General features: G+C 42.7%; 5 protein-coding genes across 13 annotated transcripts in view; 3 read left to right on the top strand and 2 right to left on the bottom strand.

Annotated features, from left to right (window-relative positions):
* LOC124191082 (hemocytin-like) overlaps positions 1-2,104 on the top strand; it is a 30,875-nt gene extending 28,771 nt beyond the window's left edge. For all 4 annotated transcript variants that reach the window (XM_046584065.1, XM_046584064.1, XM_046584062.1 and 1 more), the window contains 8 exons: positions 36-155; positions 219-371; positions 425-565; positions 641-763; positions 844-993; positions 1,084-1,198; positions 1,263-1,415; positions 1,479-2,104. In XM_046584065.1, the coding sequence (XP_046440021.1) occupies positions 36-155; positions 219-371; positions 425-565; positions 641-763; positions 844-993; positions 1,084-1,198; positions 1,263-1,415; positions 1,479-1,831 (1,308 nt within the window). In that variant the 3' untranslated portion in view covers positions 1,832-2,104. The remainder of the gene's footprint in view (positions 1-35; positions 156-218; positions 372-424; positions 566-640; positions 764-843; positions 994-1,083; positions 1,199-1,262; positions 1,416-1,478) is intronic.
* Positions 2,105-2,161: 57 nt separating this feature from the next.
* Positions 2,162-4,008, bottom strand: LOC124191087 (beta-1,3-glucan-binding protein-like). The gene is made up of 9 exons (XM_046584074.1): positions 3,847-4,008; positions 3,655-3,770; positions 3,433-3,587; positions 3,206-3,363; positions 2,985-3,129; positions 2,816-2,922; positions 2,600-2,754; positions 2,421-2,528; positions 2,162-2,352 (listed from the first exon to the last, which is right to left on the bottom strand). The coding sequence occupies exons 1-9, from the start codon at positions 3,899-3,901 to the stop codon at positions 2,245-2,247; spliced, it is 1,107 nt and encodes a 368-aa protein (XP_046440030.1). The 5' UTR covers positions 3,902-4,008; the 3' UTR covers positions 2,162-2,244.
* A 664-nt stretch (positions 4,009-4,672) lies between these two features.
* LOC124191077 (sterol O-acyltransferase 1-like) lies at positions 4,673-7,885 on the top strand. Its single transcript, XM_046584057.1, has 11 exons — positions 4,673-5,240; positions 5,335-5,718; positions 5,801-5,939; positions 6,051-6,330; positions 6,398-6,497; positions 6,568-6,741; positions 6,803-6,837; positions 6,904-7,103; positions 7,175-7,274; positions 7,339-7,378; positions 7,446-7,885. The coding sequence occupies exons 1-11, from the start codon at positions 4,998-5,000 to the stop codon at positions 7,512-7,514; spliced, it is 1,764 nt and encodes a 587-aa protein (XP_046440013.1). The 5' UTR covers positions 4,673-4,997; the 3' UTR covers positions 7,515-7,885.
* A 235-nt stretch (positions 7,886-8,120) lies between these two features.
* Positions 8,121-16,115, top strand: LOC124191074 (histone acetyltransferase KAT6B-like). 6 transcript variants are annotated; one of them, XM_046584053.1, is made up of 11 exons: positions 8,121-8,382; positions 9,015-9,332; positions 9,491-9,640; positions 9,724-9,927; positions 10,281-10,490; positions 10,552-10,747; positions 10,814-10,920; positions 11,002-11,135; positions 11,199-11,596; positions 11,672-11,909; positions 11,983-16,115. In XM_046584053.1, exons 2-11 carry the CDS (start codon positions 9,018-9,020, stop codon positions 15,758-15,760), a joined length of 5,730 nt encoding a protein of 1,909 aa, XP_046440009.1. In that variant the 5' UTR covers positions 8,121-8,382; positions 9,015-9,017; the 3' UTR covers positions 15,761-16,115. The 6 variants fall into 6 exon arrangements, with proteins under 6 accessions (XP_046440009.1, XP_046440004.1, XP_046440007.1 ...); XM_046584048.1 differs by having other exon boundaries at positions 8,140-8,382; positions 10,275-10,490; XM_046584051.1 differs by having other exon boundaries at positions 8,147-8,252; positions 10,275-10,490.
* A 217-nt stretch (positions 16,116-16,332) lies between these two features.
* Positions 16,333-17,738, bottom strand: LOC124191079 (androgen-induced gene 1 protein-like). The gene is made up of 6 exons (XM_046584059.1): positions 17,392-17,738; positions 17,178-17,315; positions 17,028-17,109; positions 16,832-16,967; positions 16,613-16,764; positions 16,333-16,545 (listed from the first exon to the last, which is right to left on the bottom strand). Exons 1-6 carry the CDS (start codon positions 17,548-17,550, stop codon positions 16,442-16,444), a joined length of 771 nt encoding a protein of 256 aa, XP_046440015.1. The 5' UTR covers positions 17,551-17,738; the 3' UTR covers positions 16,333-16,441.
* Positions 17,739-17,872: the final 134 nt, after the last annotated feature.

The raw sequence follows: 17,872 nt of genomic DNA, 5'->3' as shown, positions 1-17,872 counted from the left end.
ATTAAGAAATTATAACTATAACTGAACTGAAATAGGTGGGAGAGACATGGCCATCACCCAATGGAGACCCTTGTCAAACTTATATTTGTTTGGAAGGTTCGGATGGAACGATCATCAAGCAGCTCCAAATTGAATCATGCCCGACTTGTCCATCTGTAAGATTTCAATTGTTTACACGTATTTCATAGTTTTGTAAATGTGTCATGGTATTTTTTAAGGGATGGGAGTACCAAACAGGAAACTCTTCCGTTTGTTGTGGAACTTGCCAACAAGTGGCCTGCGTATCTGCGGATGGCACTCAGCACGCCGTCGGCACGACATGGAAAGCGGATTTGTGTACCAAGATCTCTTGTGTCATGCGAGACAACGGGGTAATTGAACACCAAAATTTCCCTTAATCTATTCATCACATTTTCCCGTTTAGTTACAAATGGAGAGTTTGCGAGAAAACTGCGATAAACCAACAGACGAAGATGTTTACAATTACGAAACTATTACACCGCCGAATCAGTGTTGTCCATTGTATAAAAGAAAGTCTTGCTTGTACAACGGCAGAGAGTATCAGGTGAAAATCGTTAACTCAGTTCCATGAATTAAAGACGTAGCCCTAATATTAAATTTCTTGTAATTACGGAAATAGGTGAACGAAACTTGGTCAACCAACGATCAGTGCGTGACTATGGTCTGCAGCCTACAGGCCGACGGACAGGTTGCTCGTCAAGAGGTCATGCTCTCTTGTCCCCCGGCATCTGACTGTCTAGAGGTAGTAATACTACCTTAGTATATAGTATTGATGATATTAATCAAGTGAAACAGGCTAAATAAATTACATTTTTATTATAGGGTTACGAGCACGAGCCGCCAGGCCCGACAGAATGCTGCGGAAAGTGCGTGCAGGTCGCCTGTGTCTTGAACGGAACCCTTCATCCGATTGGTTCTTCGTGGAATCCAGATCCATGCACTTTCTACTCTTGCGTCGGTAGCAGAGGTCACGTAAGTGCACATTAAATTTACATACTCTTTTCTCGCGGATCGATTTTTTTTTCGAAACGTTAATAATGTTCATTTCATGCCTATTGACAGGGTCATGTAACCGAGTCACAAGTAATGTGCTCTCCCATCGGTGATTGCCCTGAGAAAAATCGGATTAAGAAACCGGACGAGTGTTGTCCTATTTGCAATGCCACCGAATCTCAGAGTAAATTCCTATTAAACCTCCTAACCTGAGTTCTTATTAAATTGATTATTTATTCCATTCACAGAGAATTGTTTACCTGAAGAGGTGCCACTTGAGAAAACGGTCGGTTACGTTGTTCACGATTCCGTCATGCACGGCAAGTGCGTCAACGTCGAACCGGTTCATGGCCTCACTGAATGCGTCGGTCACTGCCAATCTAAAACGGTTCACGAGCCAAGTAAGAAACATTATCTTTACATCAACGTTCAGATTTGATTTGATTTACCGTGATCGCATCCAGATTCCATTGATCCGACCAGTCACTGCGAGTGTTGCCAGGCTGAAGAGACGAAAGAACTCAAGACGACACTCACGTGCTCTGACGGCAAAACGTGGGTGCAAGTTCTTCGTGTCCCGACGTCGTGTACTTGCAGTCTGGGTTGCAATGGATCGGCAGATCAACAGACTGTCAACAATCCTGTGGTGCAAGCGGAAAATTTGCTGCTTGCCACTCAACAAGAACAGAATCTGGAGTCGCTAACGCAATTAGTAGAGAAACAGTTGAAGCAACAGCGTGATGATGATCAATTGCAAATCTTACAGCAGCAGAGCAAAGGGCGTGGTGATGCCATTGCACGCAAAGGCCGCCGTTAAGTTTAAGGCGTGACTTTGTGTTTTTAACAAATGGGCGAAGTTGTAAAATGCTCTCCGTTTCTTCCTCCCGCTTTATTATTCCTTAATGTGCATAGCATAAACGGAATCTAGAAGTATTACTTCGTCCACTCTTTGCTTCCACTTTCGCAAGCGTTCCGTAATTTTCTAAAAATGGAACGACGGCGACGATTTTCGCACTTAATTTTTCTATGTGTCCACATTTTGTTTTCCTGCTGTTATTACGTTTGAAATAAAACGGGACTTGTAACTTTACACTTTGACAACTTTAGACTTAACAAATCATTTGCTATCAGTAGTAAAGATAGTGAATGATTATGCAATGCTGGTTTATTTGTGCGTTACAGATACACACAATTCATATGATGGAGTAAATAGCAAAACAGTAACCCATTTTACAAAGCCCAGACTCTGACGTAGTCGACTTGGATAGCAGCTTCCTCGCCGGCCGCCTGCCATGTTGGGTACCAACCGGCGCGTCCATTCCAGAAATCTCCAAGAGCCTGATATATGAATATTTCAGATTGATTATGAATGTATACAACAAGGTAATATTTATTCAAGAATTTACGTTTCCGGAAGTACTTGTCCATGGCTTGGGAGCACCTCCCTCGTTGACAGCATCATCTGGGAAGAATCCGTTAGTTCCGCCGACAGCCAAATTGATGATCAGGTAAAACTGTGATGGATCAATAAAAATTTCAAATTGCGCTGATTTTTAAATTTATTTCTTTTTGAAAATTATAGAACCTCTTCGTCGAAAGGAGCCATTTTAGTAGCGAATCGCCATGGGTTCTCAATTTCAGCTGGGAATGCTCCGGTAGAAACACCCAAGTCCCAGAATCCACCAGCACCAGGTGTAATTCTTCCGGTTTCAACATCATCAATGCTAAACTTCAAGTAATCTAAAGATAACAAATATTGGTTTGCTCAATTTTAAATGAATTTATTTCTTTGAGTAATTACCTGGTGTCCATTCAAGTTGGTAGCGATGGAAAGCACTGTTGTAGCCTGGAGTGGAACTTTTGGTCCAGGCAGTGTTACCGTAGCCGTTGTAAGGCCAATAGGGACCCCTGGTAAAGAATTTTTATGGTTAAGTAAATTACTGAAAAATGCCACGTCGTCTATGGTTTACCAGTGAAGCGTTTGTCCGGCTTGTTCTACACCAATGTTGACTCCATTTTGCATCAAACGAAGGTTTCCTCGGGACTCGACCAAATCAATTTCTCCTGAAGCGGGCCATGTTCCGTAGGCGTTGTGACGTGGCAACATCCAGATGGCTACACACGGTTGTAAAACAATACGATTTAGAAATTAGTTTTCTAATTATTACAGTTCAAAATTTAATAAACTTACCAGGCCACAGCCAATCACCAGTAGGCATCTTGGCGTTCACTTCGACGCGTCCGTATTTGAACGAGAAGGAATTGACGGTACGGATACGTGCTGCCATAGCGGGATTGATAGTGTTGCCTCCTCCACGCATGCAACCGTAGAACGAAGGGTTCGTGCACCTAAAGTAAGTAAAGTAAATAAATATTTGCTAATCCATTAAATTACATTTATTAAATTAATAAAATTACTCGTCAGCAGGGGAACCTCCGTTCAGATCCAGAGTTCCGGTATTTACGAAACCTGCGCCGTAACGATCTTCAGTCAAGGTAGGTTTAATGTGTAGGATGCTGTCCTTTGTGAAGCTGTTGCTGCGGGAGTTGTCGTAAACTTGGAATTCCCAATTCTGAATTGTGAAAAAACGGTTTAATTTATTTTTAATTAATAGCATTAAATTGAGTAAGAAAACGTACTCCGCCACCACTCAAGGTTTTCTCATGTTGCCAAACTGTAAAGTCTAGTTTATCAAAGTCATCTGAAAAAATCAGAGAGCCAGGTACAGCATCAACACCGTTGACAGTAGTCTGGCCTGCGCGACAAAACATGGCGTTTTTAGAACGATAGGAAAATTGGAAATTAAGACTGTGTAATTAAATATAACATACCGTAAGCTGACCCGATGACGGCCCATGCGACCACGACGATACTTAGCAACTTCATTGTAGTTTAGGGATGCTCGATTGGTAATGCCACAGACTTTTGCTGACCATTTTATACTTTTGCGGTATCATTCAAGTTAGCTTGTGTAATAACCGTAGGCTATCAAGGAGTGCCCATTAATCGCACTTGACAGGTACACAGATTAAATTTGTATCCAAGTGCAACATCCATAGCTCAAACTTGCATACTCATTTGAACCGCTCGATACAACTGGACTTAAAAGATAAAAATATTTGAGCTATTTACAATCTTATTTTTGTGGTTGCTTATCATGTGAAAGTGCGTCTTCCATTAGACATGTTTGAGTTACGTTTAGGTTTGTGGCAGCTCTCCAGTAAAAAACGCTCAACAAATCAGAATCTCCACATTGAAACGAAGTTGAGCAATGTTTTCTAACTTGGATAAAAAATCAAGGCGTCAATTCGAACTCTAATCAATACTGGACACGTGTGTTATATATAAAGTTACTATACTCTAATATGCATTACACGGACGATCCTGCATGCTGTGATAAGATTAAGGGCTAAGGATAAATGCGCAGCAATTGTTATCGATAAATATAAACATAAGAAAAAAAAATGCGACGAACAATAAAATCAGTTATATAATGAATAAAAAGCATAATAAAATAACTAAATTAACCAATTAACCGGTTATTTTTACTGTTTCGAAATCTTCTGGAAGAATACTTCTTTGAAAAGCGGAATTCCTTTTTTGGAAAAATCGCATTCACAAATTTTCCCATTGTTATCTGTTTCTTGTCACTTCCGATCAGTATTTTTTCCCATATATGTGCCGATAAAAAAAACAATGCAGTGCTAGAACAGCTACAGAAATCTGTCACTGTAGCCTACAATGACACAGCAGTCTGCTTGAATCTTGTTTTGGAATCTTGCGGCCTCGCGGTTTCTGCTGATTTCAGTGGTTTGTTGTGTATACCAAAGCGATACTGAAGGTCATTACAGTTCAGTATTTTTTATCCTTGAAACCAGTCTTGTCTTCATTCCAAAATTTAGTCCTTCACTGTCTATTAGCCTGTGATGCTGGTATGAGGGAATTTCTACTTTGTAAGTAAGACTTCACAACCTTACGCACGATGGACGACGTTGCAGCCGATGAAAATTCCAATGGCACAGTTGATTCTCAACAAATGCGAGAGTTTATCAGAATGAGAAAACCTACAAAAAATAACAGCATGAAGGACATGGAAAACATTGAAACAAGAAATGGAATGGATTCACCAGAAATAAGTACACCAGAGGAGGAGGATGATGAGATTGTTAAAAATGCAGCTGTTTTTCAACAAATTGCTTTAACCAGAGTGAAAAATCACGCTAAGGTAAGATTTATTTCAATTGCAGCTTCTCGTACAAATTGATGTTGTTCATTCTCAAATTGGTGTAAAATGTGTATTTGGTATCTTATTTCAACAGGAACTTAAAAAGCAACTGATAGATCAGATGGATGTTCAGCTGTCATCTATGATGGAAGAATACATTGTTGGGATTGAAGGTGTTAGGGTACCACAGAAGTATCGTTCTTTCTTAGGTGATACTCAAACAGGAGAAGAAAAGAAGCGGAAAAAATTACCCTGTGGTTCCCTCCCTGAAAAAGAATTTGTTGTCAGAAATTCATTGTTGACTGATCTGTTTGAGATCAATCACATACAAACAATCTACCACATCTTCATAGCAATCCTGATTCTCCTTTTCATGAACACCATGGTGGAAGATATTGTTGACAAAGGCCGTATTGATTTAGAATTCACCCTCATTTTATGGGCCTTTGGAAACTTACAAACTGTTCTCGTTACATGGGTAAGTTGAAATTTATTGTATATTTAGCCATCTTTAAAACATTGGAGTTATCTACTGAATATTAATTTGCATTCCTTTTCAGGTTGGTATGATGTTTTTTGCTTTAGTAGTTGTCTACCCTGCGTTCCACTATTGGTCTCATAAACGTTTGACAATCGTCGACGATTCTAAACGATTGGTCTGGGATTATTTTTGGTTAGCCTGCTACATTTTCTACATTGGTAAGTTTTGTTATCATGTCTGACTGATTTCAACATTGTTTGAAATATTTTGCTGATTGGGAAGTGGTTTTAACGGTTTTAAATATTTGCCGCGTTCCGCGGTTTTCCTAGGTGCCGCCATCTGGATTCCACTCAAAGAATCGCTTGTTCACAATTTGCCGCCCGCTTCAGCTGTTACACTCTTGATGGAGCAGGTTCGCTTGGTGATGAAGACCCATGCATTTGTTCGTTCCAACATTCCGGTAGCCCTTTTCTATTTTAATCAACGGCAAAGCAGAGATGAACGAACAAGTGTCGAAGATGATGCCAATCAGGCTCCTTGCCCAGATTTTTCTAAATATCTATACTTTATGTTCGCTCCAACATTGGTTTACCGAGACCGTTATCCAAGGTATTTTTCATTCTTCCTCCTAACTTTAATTCAGACAAATCTAACGAATGATATTGTCTTTGCATAGGACGCGTTCAATTCGTTGGAAATGGGTCTGCTTTAATTTTCTGCAAGTAGTCGGTGTTTTATTCTACCTCTATTTCATCTTTGTCCGCTTCTGCGTTCCGGTATTATTTCAATTTGAAATTCCCGCCTTGATTTTGATTTTTTTTTCAATTGTCAATCAAACAATTTTAGGTTTTTCGACAGATAGGGCATGAACCAATGACAAGCAAAGCGCTAGTTTTGGCTGTGTTTGGTTGTATGCTGCCTGGAACGCTAGTTTTGCTCTGTGGATTTTTCTGTCTTCTTCACTCTTGGCTCAACGCCTTCGCCGAAATGCTCCGTTTCGGCGATCGAATGTTTTATCAGGTAAGTTAGGTTCGCATTGCCCCACAATATATTCTTAACCTCTCAATGTTTTGCCTTTTAGGATTGGTGGAATTCTTCATCTTACGCGACATACTAGTATTTATAGTTGTAGCATAGTATTATAGTTATTTATATTTACTAGTATTATTATTTTAATTTTAGTCGCACGTGGAACGTCGTTGTTCATGACTGGCTTTATACCTACGTCTATAAGGACGTTTACGAACTGTTTGGTCGTCGTAATAGACTTATTCCCACGTTGGTCGTATTTCTTATTTCGTCCATCGTTCACGAGTACATCATCTCCTTTACGTTCCATTGTTTTTACCCAGTTTTGTTACTAATGTTCGGTGGTTTTGGAGGTAAGTTTTTAGTTTTGTCATTTTAAAATGTTTCAATTTACAATTTTGTTTCGTTTGCTCAAACATTTTAGTGCTTTTTTCTTTCGTTACGAACGTTGATCCACGCCTTGGTAATATATTCATGTGGCTCACGCTCTTCATTGGAACCGGCCTTTGTATGTCACTTTACAGGTAACAGATACAGTTTTAACTTCTCGTATTCCTGTTCGTGAATCATCTCGCGTTTCTTTTGCAGTATGGAGTGGTATGCGAGAATCAACTGTCAGCCCTCCTTTGTAAGTTATCCCTCTCACAAGAACTGAGAACTGCGCTGATGTTGACTCATTTTTTTCTTCTTTGTAGGATGGATTCTTGGAAATTCTCATTCCTCGATCGTGGACTTGTCTGATGTCATCACAAGGAGAATTGTGATCTTTAGCCATTTTGATTTTGATTTTTTTAATGATTAGATTTGCATTCATTGTTTCAGGAAATTTTTTATTTTGTCAAAGTTCTGTTTCCGAATATTATTGGCTAGATGACTGAGAATTCCTTCTCAGCTTACACGCACCCCGATCAAGAGAAATAAGATTTTAACGGTAATGAAGTTCCTGTCTTGTTGTCGGCGTTTACAACAACTTAACAAAATAAGCTTTCTTCTTTCTTGTTCTATGACCGTGTCCTAAACTTCTGGTTGTGTGCTTAGGCCGGTTTATATTATGAAATGCAATTGTTGGCGCTCAGTTGATTACACATTGGTTTCTACAAAACATTTTCAACTTAAATAAATGGTTAACTGGAAATGAGTTTATTTTTATGTGTAATTGCTACGGAAGATACAACTATGCCGTCATGTTAGTTAGGAAAAAAAAACACCCGGAAACAGATGGTTGTCGTAGAAAGTGCGGGAAAAAACGTATCGAGATAATAGGAAGGGAACATGGTAGGAGGAGCTTAACGGCTCCCCACCAATAGTTTGCTCATATTGCCGCTGCAAGAATTCCAGCGCCACTAGCCGTCGCGCCTCCATTTTGTCTTTGCCTTTGTTATTTTTTACTGGCAGATAGATACAGTGCGACTGACTACAGTACAGACGTGTGTGTGTGGCTTCTAAAAGGTGCCTAGCCCAAAGTGACGAGGCCCATCACACAGACGAATGTAACGATTATTGTAAGAAAAAAAGCTTCTCGTAGAAAACATTTCTCGAATTGATCGGTGTTATCTGGCCAGTGGATAAACAAACAGGGCTTGCTACGCTGGAGAAATTATTTGTTTCGAGTTTTCTTCGTCTAGTTTCTGTGTAAGTCTTGTGGTTGGGCTCATGAAAAGATGGCCAACTTTTTCATCCGATTAAGGGGTTTCCCGACAGTTTATCTCCCTTAAATTTGGTACCAGTATGTCCAACGTTTCCAGCCGAGTGATTTCGTATCCATTAGACGTGGCTCGATCGAACATCAGTTCTTGAAAAATGCAATTTTTTGTGTCGGGTGGGCTGAAAATGGCGCCCGTCGGGTTCTGTTAAAACGAAAGGGACCATCGACGTGTGTGTGTGTGTGTGTGTCTCGTCTCGTCTCGGTGTGTATATATGTGCTGTGGGAAATTTTGTGCGCCAGGACTTCTTGCAGTAAATTCTCGTCCCGTGCCAAGGTCACTCTAGTATTGGTCTGTGTGTGTGTGTCGCAAAAAAGTGGAATTGAAAAGAGGGAGAGTAAAATAATAAGCCCTTTGGTGACATCACCAGTATTTGGGTGGGAACAAGGGAATTGAACCGGTTTGTTCTCGTTGTTGTCTAGCTCCAGGAATTCAGTTGTTTTTCAAATAAGTCGTTATAGTCTCTTCCCTCTACAAATATAGTTTTCCGGTTTTCATGATTGATGTGTGTCATTCAGTGGACAAAATAAATAACCTGAAATGTTGAATGTTATTTTTCAGGCCATGAGGGAGCGAGGCGAGCCGGACCCTTGGCCAACCAGTCAGGCCGTCTGGCAGGAATGGCTGATTGAAGCCATTGGCAAAATCAAAGGCCAAAAACAAAGACCTTCTACCGAAAGAATTTGCCATGCAGTCCGTCAAACGCACACCAAAAGCACGGGACCCATTCTACGTGACGAAGTGATTGTTGCTCGGCTTAATCAGGCAGTTGCAGATGCCAAAATCCTCAAAGTCTGTAACAAAGGACAGACCTCATACAAGGAGCCAGGCCATCACACAAGACAATTGGCACTTAATAAAAACACCGATTTAACCAAGGTAAGGCCGTCCTCGTTGTTGACGTGATCGAGATATTATCCCGTTATTTTCGTTTATTGGGGTAGTTACTCCTAAATATCCGGCCGGAATATTTGCCGACGGACAAGCAGATGTTATTTGTTTGTCATTTTGTATTCACATTTTTCTTCTCTGACCAGGTGTTGATTAAGAGTCTTCGTGAGCTGGCCGAATCTGGTGGTTCTACTTTGCCCACCATTGAAAAATATGTTCGCCAATCGTTTGCCGGAGCGACTGATGTCAATTTGTCGAAATTGCTGCGTCTGGCCGCTCATAAAGCCGTCGCTAAAGTACGTATCCATTTAAAGAAATAACAAAAAAACTTTTAATTTCCTAGAAATGTAAACATCTTGGTGTTTTTTTCTATTTCCAGGGTATGTTAGCTCAAGATGGCCACTATTACACGGTCGCAGTACGCAAAGACGCAGAGACTCCACGTAAGAAACGCCGGTCTTCTTTTGCTTCGTCGACACCAGTCCCTCCCGGTGGTGACTCAGATTTCTCAGATGGTGATTCTGGCCACCCACTCGATGACGATGAAGAACCCGACGACTTGCACAATCGTACACATAGTTCTGTAAGTCATCAAACTTTCTTATTCCATTTCCCTTCTTCTTTAAAAAAATCTTGTCTGTACCTGGTGAAGACCATCACCACCCGCTGGGGGGCAAGTTGTAGGGTTGCCGAAAGTGGCTATTCAATGGCCAGTAGTTGATTTATGACTTGTTTAACACTCTCGTTCTACTCCGCCCCCTCGCTGACTTGGAAATGAATGCGTTGGTGTGGGAAAATCCCCCGCATTTTACATTCATTCACCGGCAGCAAATCCAGTTTTCTTTTTTTCAAATTTTCCCGCCATGATGCAATGGATGTATTTTTTTTTCTTTCTCAAATATATTTTATCGATCTGTTGTTATTACAAAGATGCAGTCGACGACGCTATTCTGTTCGGAATGTCTTGGTACCAGCGAGAAGAACAGCCAGGGTGAGCATGAAGCACTCATTTCGTGCTCCGAGTGCGGATCTTCGGTTCATCCATCCTGCTTGAAACGAGCCGGTACGTCAACACTGAAAGAAGACGATGACTGGCTCTGTTCGGAATGCAAGAGCTGCAACATTTGTGGAGAACGGGCCGAAATTGTGAGTTTAATCAGTTTCTTCCACAAATATGAATGAGTCGTTTAAATTTATTTTCTTGTAGGATCCCCTTCTCATCTGCAATGTCTGCGAGCAAGGATTCCACGCTCATTGTGTTGACCCGCCTGTGGAAAAGCGACCCAAGACTTGGTCCTGTTCCAATTGTGCCGCTCGAAGAAAGAGCAAACAAGGAACCAAATCCAGTGATGTTTCTTTGAAGAAGGGTCGAAAACGGGTTGACAGCAGTTCTTCCGAAGAAGGTACATAAATTTTGTCTTTCTATTTCTGTCTCGGGATTCATTTTAATAAGTTTGTTGTTCTTACAGCTGCTGACGATGAAGAAACTGAGGAAGTGGAGAAGATTGCTCCACCGCCTGGTGTCACGGTTCGAGATGTTGAATTGTTTAAAAAGGTTCAGCAGACAACTTCAGAGGTAAAATCATTACTTACCTTATCGATTTCTAGTGGCAAAGCCATCCGATGTTATAATCCTTAATGTTTAAATTTATTAAAGGCTCTCAAAATCAGCAGCATTGGAACTAATGATTCTAGTCTGGGGGCAGCAGCTCGATGTCCAGCTTCTATTCAATTTGGGAAATACGACATACAGACATGGTACTCGTCGCCTTACCCTCAGGAATATGCCAGGTTCATTTCATACTGCTTTTAGAATATCAATCGACACGATTTTAAGACATTCTCCCGTCTTAGGTTGTCGAAATTGTTCCTGTGCGAGTTTTGCCTCAAATACATGAAGAGTCGCTCCATCCTGGATCGGCACATGACCAAGTGCTTTTGGCGTCACCCACCAGCCACTGAAATTTACCGCAAAGACAACCTGTCTGTCTTTGAAGTGGATGGCAACGTCAATAAGATCTATTGTCAGAACCTATGCCTATTGGCCAAGCTCTTTCTCGATCACAAGACGCTGTACTACGACGTGGAGCCTTTCCTCTTCTATGTTTTGACCGTTAACGACCGCAAAGGATGTCATCTCATTGGATACTTTTCAAAGGAGAAGCTCTGTCAACAAAAGTATAACGTTTCGTGCATTATGACAATGCCGCAATACCAGCGACAGGGATACGGCCGTTTCCTTATCCATTTCAGTCAGTTTTTTTTTCACTTTTTTCCAGCGCTGAGAAATCCTCTCTAATTTCAATTATTTTCTCGACTTGAATCAGGTTATTTGCTGTCGAAACAAGAAGGGCAACCGGGCACACCGGAAAAACCTTTGTCTGATTTGGGCAAAGTTAGTTATCACGCTTACTGGAAATCAATTTGTCTGGATTATCTCCACGCTAGACGATCGGATGGATCTCTGTGTCTACAAAAGATGAGCCAGGATACTGGATTGACTCCACTAGACATAGCTGAAACTCTGCAGCGGATGGAAATGCTCCGGAAAAAGCCAGACGGAAAGTACGTACTCAGGGAAAAAGTGATAACGTTTTAATGTATAACAAGATTATAACACGATTTCAATCATTCTTAGGGTCGTTCTGTGTATTGACTGGGCAATGGTAAAATCACACGCGGACCGAATTGCTTCTATGAAATCGCGGCTGGAATTGGATCCAGAAGCGTTGCGATGGTCACCTCTAGTTGGTAATTCTGTTGTCGGGAGTGATGAAGACCACAGCATGATGTCCGACACTGCTGCCGAGACGCCACAAGAATCGGAAAGCATTGCCGAAGTCAAAATCGATTCGACCTCAGCTGTCAAGAAGCGCGGTCGCAAACCAGGCCGCAAACCGGTCAAGAAGAAGGTAGTTGAAAGAAAAACTCCTAAAGTTGAACCTCGACTAAGGGCTCGACCACAGCACGTTGAACCCACTACTCCGGTCGAAATAGAGAAGAAAAATGAACCCGTCAACAACCGTCGCAAAGTGCTCGTCATTGAAGAAGATGAGATCAGCAGCAACGATTGGCTTCGACCGAGGAAGCGCCGTAATGTTGAAGCTGCCGAACCCGTTGCAATCAAGGTGGAACCGGCTTCTAAAAACAGTAAGGTCAGTGCGTCGAAAGCTGAAGAGCATCGTCCAGAAGCGGTCAAGGGAATAGCGTCTGTACCATCTCCGGCGTTAGTTGCTTCTCCTCTAGTGCCACCACCCATCAAGGGCAAGCCTCGTGGAAGGCCAAGAAAGCGTGTCCGGTCTTTCGGAAAAGTTGTCGGTGAAACTAATGCAAATGTGGAGGAGACATTCGAAGAAGAATCAGCACCTCCTGCATCTAAAATTCCATGTCAGGAGGTACGGGATCCTGTCCCTAGTCCTGAGCCAAAATCGGTAGAAGAAGAAGAGGAAAAAGAGAGTGTTGTGTCTCGACCAACAAGTCAGTTGAGTGAACCGGAAGAAAGCCAAAAATCTGTTGAATCTCCCGCTCCATTGGCGGCCGACGAAGAGATGCCGGATGCGTCCAGTTGCTCTCCATCTCCTGCGCCCGTCGAAGTTGAAGATTCTCGTGTCACGCCAGTGTCTGAAAAAGAAAAAGATTCTGAACACGCGTCGTCTCCATCTCCGTCGGCATCGTTCGTCGACAACAACCAACGGGCCAATGACGAGCAAGAAGTTGACCAACGAGTGGAAAATGCGGAATTAGATCAAGCGTCCAACTCGAACTCTCCTTCCCAGGAAGAGTTTGTCGAACGAAAGAAAGAGGAAACGTGTTCGTCGGAGCCATCACCAGTGGCTCAACCACCGACTACAAGGACAGAGTCACCGCAAGAAGCTGAAGAGGAGCGACACGACAGTGAAAGGGAACCCAAAAAAGAACCTGAAATCCAGTTTGAAAAAGTTGCTGAAGAAAAGAAATCTGAAGTAGAACAGGAACGTGAGCCTGAGAAACAGCCGGAAGAGGAACCGGAAAAGGAATCCGTCAGGGAACCGGAAAGGGCAGAGGCTGAAGAAGTGAAAACTCCTGCGTTGAATCCATCTGTCGTACCTCAGCCGTTGGAGAAAAGAGAGGAAGTTTCCGAACAACGTTCACCACCAAACTACCCCGCTGCTGGACCAGTCAACGCTCCAACTACGCCGAGCTCCTGCCAACAAGTACCTCCTGTTACTGTGTCTGTCCCAATGATGAGCGGACGTAATGGCTCGTCGTGCGCTCTGATTAATTCGCCAAGTCTTGGCGTCTACACACCTGAGTCAAGCACCGGATCTGTTCAGTCGATTCACGGTATGACGGGAAACGAAGAAGGAGTTTCGGCCGGTTGTGTCGAGTCGCCACGTTCTTTGCCAAGCCACGAACCTCCACCCACTCCGACCCCACACGTGACTCAGTACAGCAGTGATTGCAGTCAACAACAGTCGCATCACCAACAACCACAGCAGCAGCACCTTCAGCAGCCAATGGTTTCCCCCCAATTACTTCATCAGCAGCAAACCATGCAGCAGCAGTTCCATCAATCCCATCAACATTTGCATGGTCAACTTCTCCAACAGCAGCACCAACAGTTACAACAGCACCAACAACAGCAACATCAGCAGCAGCAGCAACAACAACAACAACAGCAGCAACAACAGCAGCAGCAACAACAACAGCAGCAGCAGCAACATCAACAGCATCAGCAGCAGCAACAACAGCAGAGAACTCATCACCGAAGTCGCTCACATCCTCATCAGCACATGTCCTCCCCACAACAACTTCAACCACATCAACCCAAACAGCAACAGCATATGGCTATGCATCATGCACCGTCGCCACAGCCCCAACACCATCACCAACAACATCAGCAGCAACAACAACAACATTTAATCCATCAACAGCAGCAGCAACAACAGCAGCATCAACACCAACAACAGCAGCAGCAACAACAACAACAGCAGCAGCAGCAACAACAACAACATACAATGTTTCAGTCTGGATTCTCTGCCATGGGTGGCGGTTACGGATTTCCGAGCCATCTGCATCCGTCGGCCGGATACATCAATTCCATTTCCGCCATGCATTCTCCTCATGCCTCCATGTCTATGGGATACGGCACCAATCCTGGAGTTGGGCCACCAACGGCTACTCCTTCTCCAGCCCCATCTCCAGCTGCAAGTTCTTTCATGCCGGTGCCACCGGTTCCAACAATGCCAACCGTTATCCAGCAGTCGGGAAAACAGCGTCGATCCAGCTCAACACATCGGTACACGCCGATCGCTCCTGCGCCACCTTCTCATACAAGCAACAGCGCTGTTGCTCCTTCTCCTTCGGTTACCACGCCATCCACCGGATATTACAACCAACATTCGGCGCCGACTCAGCCTCAGGTTCCCATTGCTCGGCCAGCTTCACAGTACTTACCTCCTGCGCAATCTCCCAGTCATCCGGTACCATCAACTGCGACATCCTCCACCACAGCGACTGCGCCCTCTTGCAGTCTGGCCAAACTTCAGCAGTTGACCAACGGTTTGGCTGATTCGGCCTCTCCTCATCATACCATGACACCTCCACCCAATCAAACCCCTCCACCACCACCACCACCGTCGCATCTCCACGGATTGGGACATGGCCGAGACCCTTACAGCTATGGGGTAGTGCCGACTCCGCCACCATCGGCCATATCTTCGCAGCAGAGTTATGCTAAATATTATCAAGGTTCTGTACCATCGCCTATTCCGGTCAGCTCAAGTCCGGTAGCTGGACTCAACACGCCATCTGGTGTCATCCATTCCAGTAACAACGAACTGGCGTCAACTCATAGTACCGGCGGACACAATCTAAACGTTTCTGGCCATCCAGGACGTTCTTCTTCGTCTTCTTCGACAGCTGCAGCTTCTTCGCCGTCTTCTACAACCGGTCGGAATAGTAACAACAGTAATTTGCAGCAGCGGCAGGCCCCGGATGCAGCGACGCAGCAACGCCAAGCTCAGATTATGCAACAAACGTATTCCGCCATGAACCTCAACGGATACCGAATGAGTATGGCTGGTATGGCCGGTATGCCGGGCATGCCTGGTATGCCTGGTATGGGTATGCCTAGCATGAGCAGCATGATGGCCGCCCAACATCAGGCGCTCAACTCGGCTTCGTACATTACAGCTAATCCGGGATTCATGAACCAAAGTCAGTTGGGTGTAATGAACATGCATGCTCACGCGGCCGCTGCTCATGCTGCTCAGCATCCTCACGCTTCGCCGCATGGTCACTCTGCGGCCGCCCAAGCTGCTCAGTACCAACAGGTTGATCAGCGTACTGGCACTCCGGCCGGCATGACATATTCGACACCATACGCTTACGGAATCCCTCAACTCCCTCAACTCAACGGCACCATGAGAAGGTAAACTGTACGGTAAACCCCGGCACTCCCTCTGATGTTTGAATCCCAGGGCGCTTCATCTTTCATTGACGTTAAAAAAAAATCATTGGTTCTCACCATCTAATTTATAGTTTTAAAAAAGGACTTGTTTTGATAAGTGATTGCGTCCGTCCCCATTGCTTAACACACATTAAACTCCCCGTTCATTAATTGTATAAGAAAAAAAAGATCATGCGTCTGGTTCAGTGCTCCGAAAATTACATTATTGTCATGTATGATGTATTTTTTTCTTTTACAAATCGAGAAAAAATAACAAAATTGTTGGCCCCCCGTTGCTTGTTTCATTTTAAAAACCCCGATTACAAAAATTGGCTGCTGTATCTCTATGTAATTCGTTCTCATTCAAGAAATCTGGTCGTGTACGCTCCGACTGCCTTAACTTTCTTCAAAAAACACTTTCTCTCTAGCTCCAAACCCTTTCATCAATAGTGAGTGTGCTCTGTAGCACTTGGATTGTATATAAATACAATTTGTAAATTTATATAACTTCGTTGTCTTTATTGTAAGCGTTTTGAGAGACGAAAGAAGAGATAATCATTGAGCCTAAAAAGAATTTATTTTCAAATGTCTGAGTTAATTTCCATTTATGTCTACGGGACCCGCGAGTCTATTCGTGGCAATTGGAGCTCACGGAATGTATTATGCATTAATTTTGTTTGCGTTTATTTTTGCCTTCTTTGGTGGCTTTTGGTAGTTTGTTCTCTTTAACGATTTTTTGAGAAGACTTGACTGTCTTAGAAGTTGGTTCACCTGTCATCAATCGTTCAATTCAGGTTAATATCTTAAAAACTTGTGAATTATTATTAGCAGATCTTACCCCAGACAGCATAATGGAGTTTTTCTCCAGAAAAATACATAAACGCCGATAAAACCATGAGACCGACTATAAACAACAAACGATAACCCCAGTGCAGGACCGCTAAAACGGGATAAACCCAAAAATCGGTTTTGAAAGCGATGACAAATACCCTATAGAGAATGTGAGTTAATTAAAACACATTTCTGCATAAAATTGAGTGAAGTTTCTATCCATTACCAAGCAAGATATCCAAGCATGAGTACTGAGAGTCCTGACATTGCATGAGATCTCTTTGGAAATGTTTTTGGAATGAATAGCAGTTCAATAAAATCCAGAGGAACAATTGAAGTGTGCATGATGTGGTTCAACCAACCTAAATTTATTCCCCACAATCAGCACTCCAAATCCACATTCACAACTTAGAAATTAGTACCTGGAAAGAATGCATCAAGAGCAACTGGAAAAACCAATTCACGGTTAATGGCCCACAAAGCCCAGAAAGTGCTTGCAACAAACTGTTTAAGAAGAAGAAGAGGTAAATTAAGGTTTTGCCCTTTATATAATTCATACATCAGATGTCTACCATTCCTAAGGGGAAGACAAGTGATCCAAAAACATAATCCCTTAGTTTTTGAATAACAGTTCGATCTTTCTTGTTGACAAAGTTGCTGCCAAACAGATCATTTAAGAGAGAAAATGAAAAGTAGACTAGTTGAAGTACCTAAAATAAGAAAGATAAGAACTGGTAACATTACAATCCAACTTCAAAAGAAAAAATAAGAGTGTAAACAAGTTACCATGTTCCAAAAAGTTAAATACTTCCATCTTCCAGCAAAGTCAATTGAAATTTTTGAATAGTCTTCAGGCAACTTTAATTCCACAAGGTCATAGTAAATACCATAAGCAAAATTTATGGCAGCAGCCAAGTGAAAGAGGAATATAACTGAGTTTTGCATTGTGATAAAAATGTGCACTGTTTCGTGAAGTCTTTGATTTTTAGACAATCAGAGCAATAGCAAGTGAAATTTTCTTGATAAAGAGATTCAGGAATGGCTGGAAAATAGTACGTCCGTCTCAACCCTTATCTATCCATTTTCATAAGATAGAGTCCTACACAGCCATGACGGCACACAGAACAACATTTAATCGATCGCTGTTGATTCTGTCAAATATCAAAAGCTTGATTATTGAACAATTTTGATAACAGATGGCGTTAGGCACGAAATTAACAGACGAATTTTTGGCGCTACTAGACAGACAGATCTCCATGCATGAATA

The sequence above is a fragment of the Daphnia pulex genome, chromosome 3, assembly GCF_021134715.1.
Source record: "Daphnia pulex isolate KAP4 chromosome 3, ASM2113471v1".
Lineage (NCBI taxonomy): Eukaryota > Metazoa > Arthropoda > Branchiopoda > Diplostraca > Daphniidae > Daphnia > Daphnia pulex.
The sequence above is the reverse complement of the archived record's forward strand: the minus strand, read 5'-3'. Positions and strand labels throughout refer to the sequence as shown.

What these genes read in the sequence shown, in the direction of transcription:
- LOC124191087 (XM_046584074.1), bottom strand. Translation starts at nt 3,901, where the DNA reads ATGAAGTTGCTAAGTATCGTCGTGGTCGCATGGGCCGTCATCGGGTCA. An exon ending in GCCGGACAAACGCTTCACTG is followed by an intron (nt 2,923 to 2,984) that starts GTAAACCATAGA and finishes ATTCTTTACCAG; the next exon opens with GGGTCCCTATTGGCCTTACA. An exon ending in TGGCTCCTTTCGACGAAGAG is followed by an intron (nt 2,529 to 2,599) that starts GTTCTATAATTT and finishes GATCCATCACAG; the next exon opens with TTTTACCTGATCATCAATTT.
- LOC124191077 (XM_046584057.1), top strand. Translation starts at nt 4,998, where the DNA reads ATGGACGACGTTGCAGCCGATGAAAATTCCAATGGCACAGTTGATTCT. An exon ending in CTGCTACATTTTCTACATTG is followed by an intron (nt 5,940 to 6,050) that starts GTAAGTTTTGTT and finishes CGGTTTTCCTAG; the next exon opens with GTGCCGCCATCTGGATTCCA. An exon ending in TTGTCCGCTTCTGCGTTCCG is followed by an intron (nt 6,498 to 6,567) that starts GTATTATTTCAA and finishes AAACAATTTTAG; the next exon opens with GTTTTTCGACAGATAGGGCA.
- LOC124191074 (XM_046584048.1), top strand. Translation starts at nt 9,018, where the DNA reads ATGAGGGAGCGAGGCGAGCCGGACCCTTGGCCAACCAGTCAGGCCGTC. An exon ending in CAGCAGTTCTTCCGAAGAAG is followed by an intron (nt 10,748 to 10,813) that starts GTACATAAATTT and finishes TTGTTCTTACAG; the next exon opens with CTGCTGACGATGAAGAAACT. An exon ending in CCGTTTCCTTATCCATTTCA is followed by an intron (nt 11,597 to 11,671) that starts GTCAGTTTTTTT and finishes GACTTGAATCAG; the next exon opens with GTTATTTGCTGTCGAAACAA.
- LOC124191079 (XM_046584059.1), bottom strand. Translation starts at nt 17,550, where the DNA reads ATGCAAAACTCAGTTATATTCCTCTTTCACTTGGCTGCTGCCATAAAT. An exon ending in ATTTAACTTTTTGGAACATG is followed by an intron (nt 17,316 to 17,391) that starts GTAACTTGTTTA and finishes TTCTTATTTTAG; the next exon opens with GTACTTCAACTAGTCTACTT. An exon ending in TCTTGATGCATTCTTTCCAG is followed by an intron (nt 16,968 to 17,027) that starts GTACTAATTTCT and finishes GAATAAATTTAG; the next exon opens with GTTGGTTGAACCACATCATG.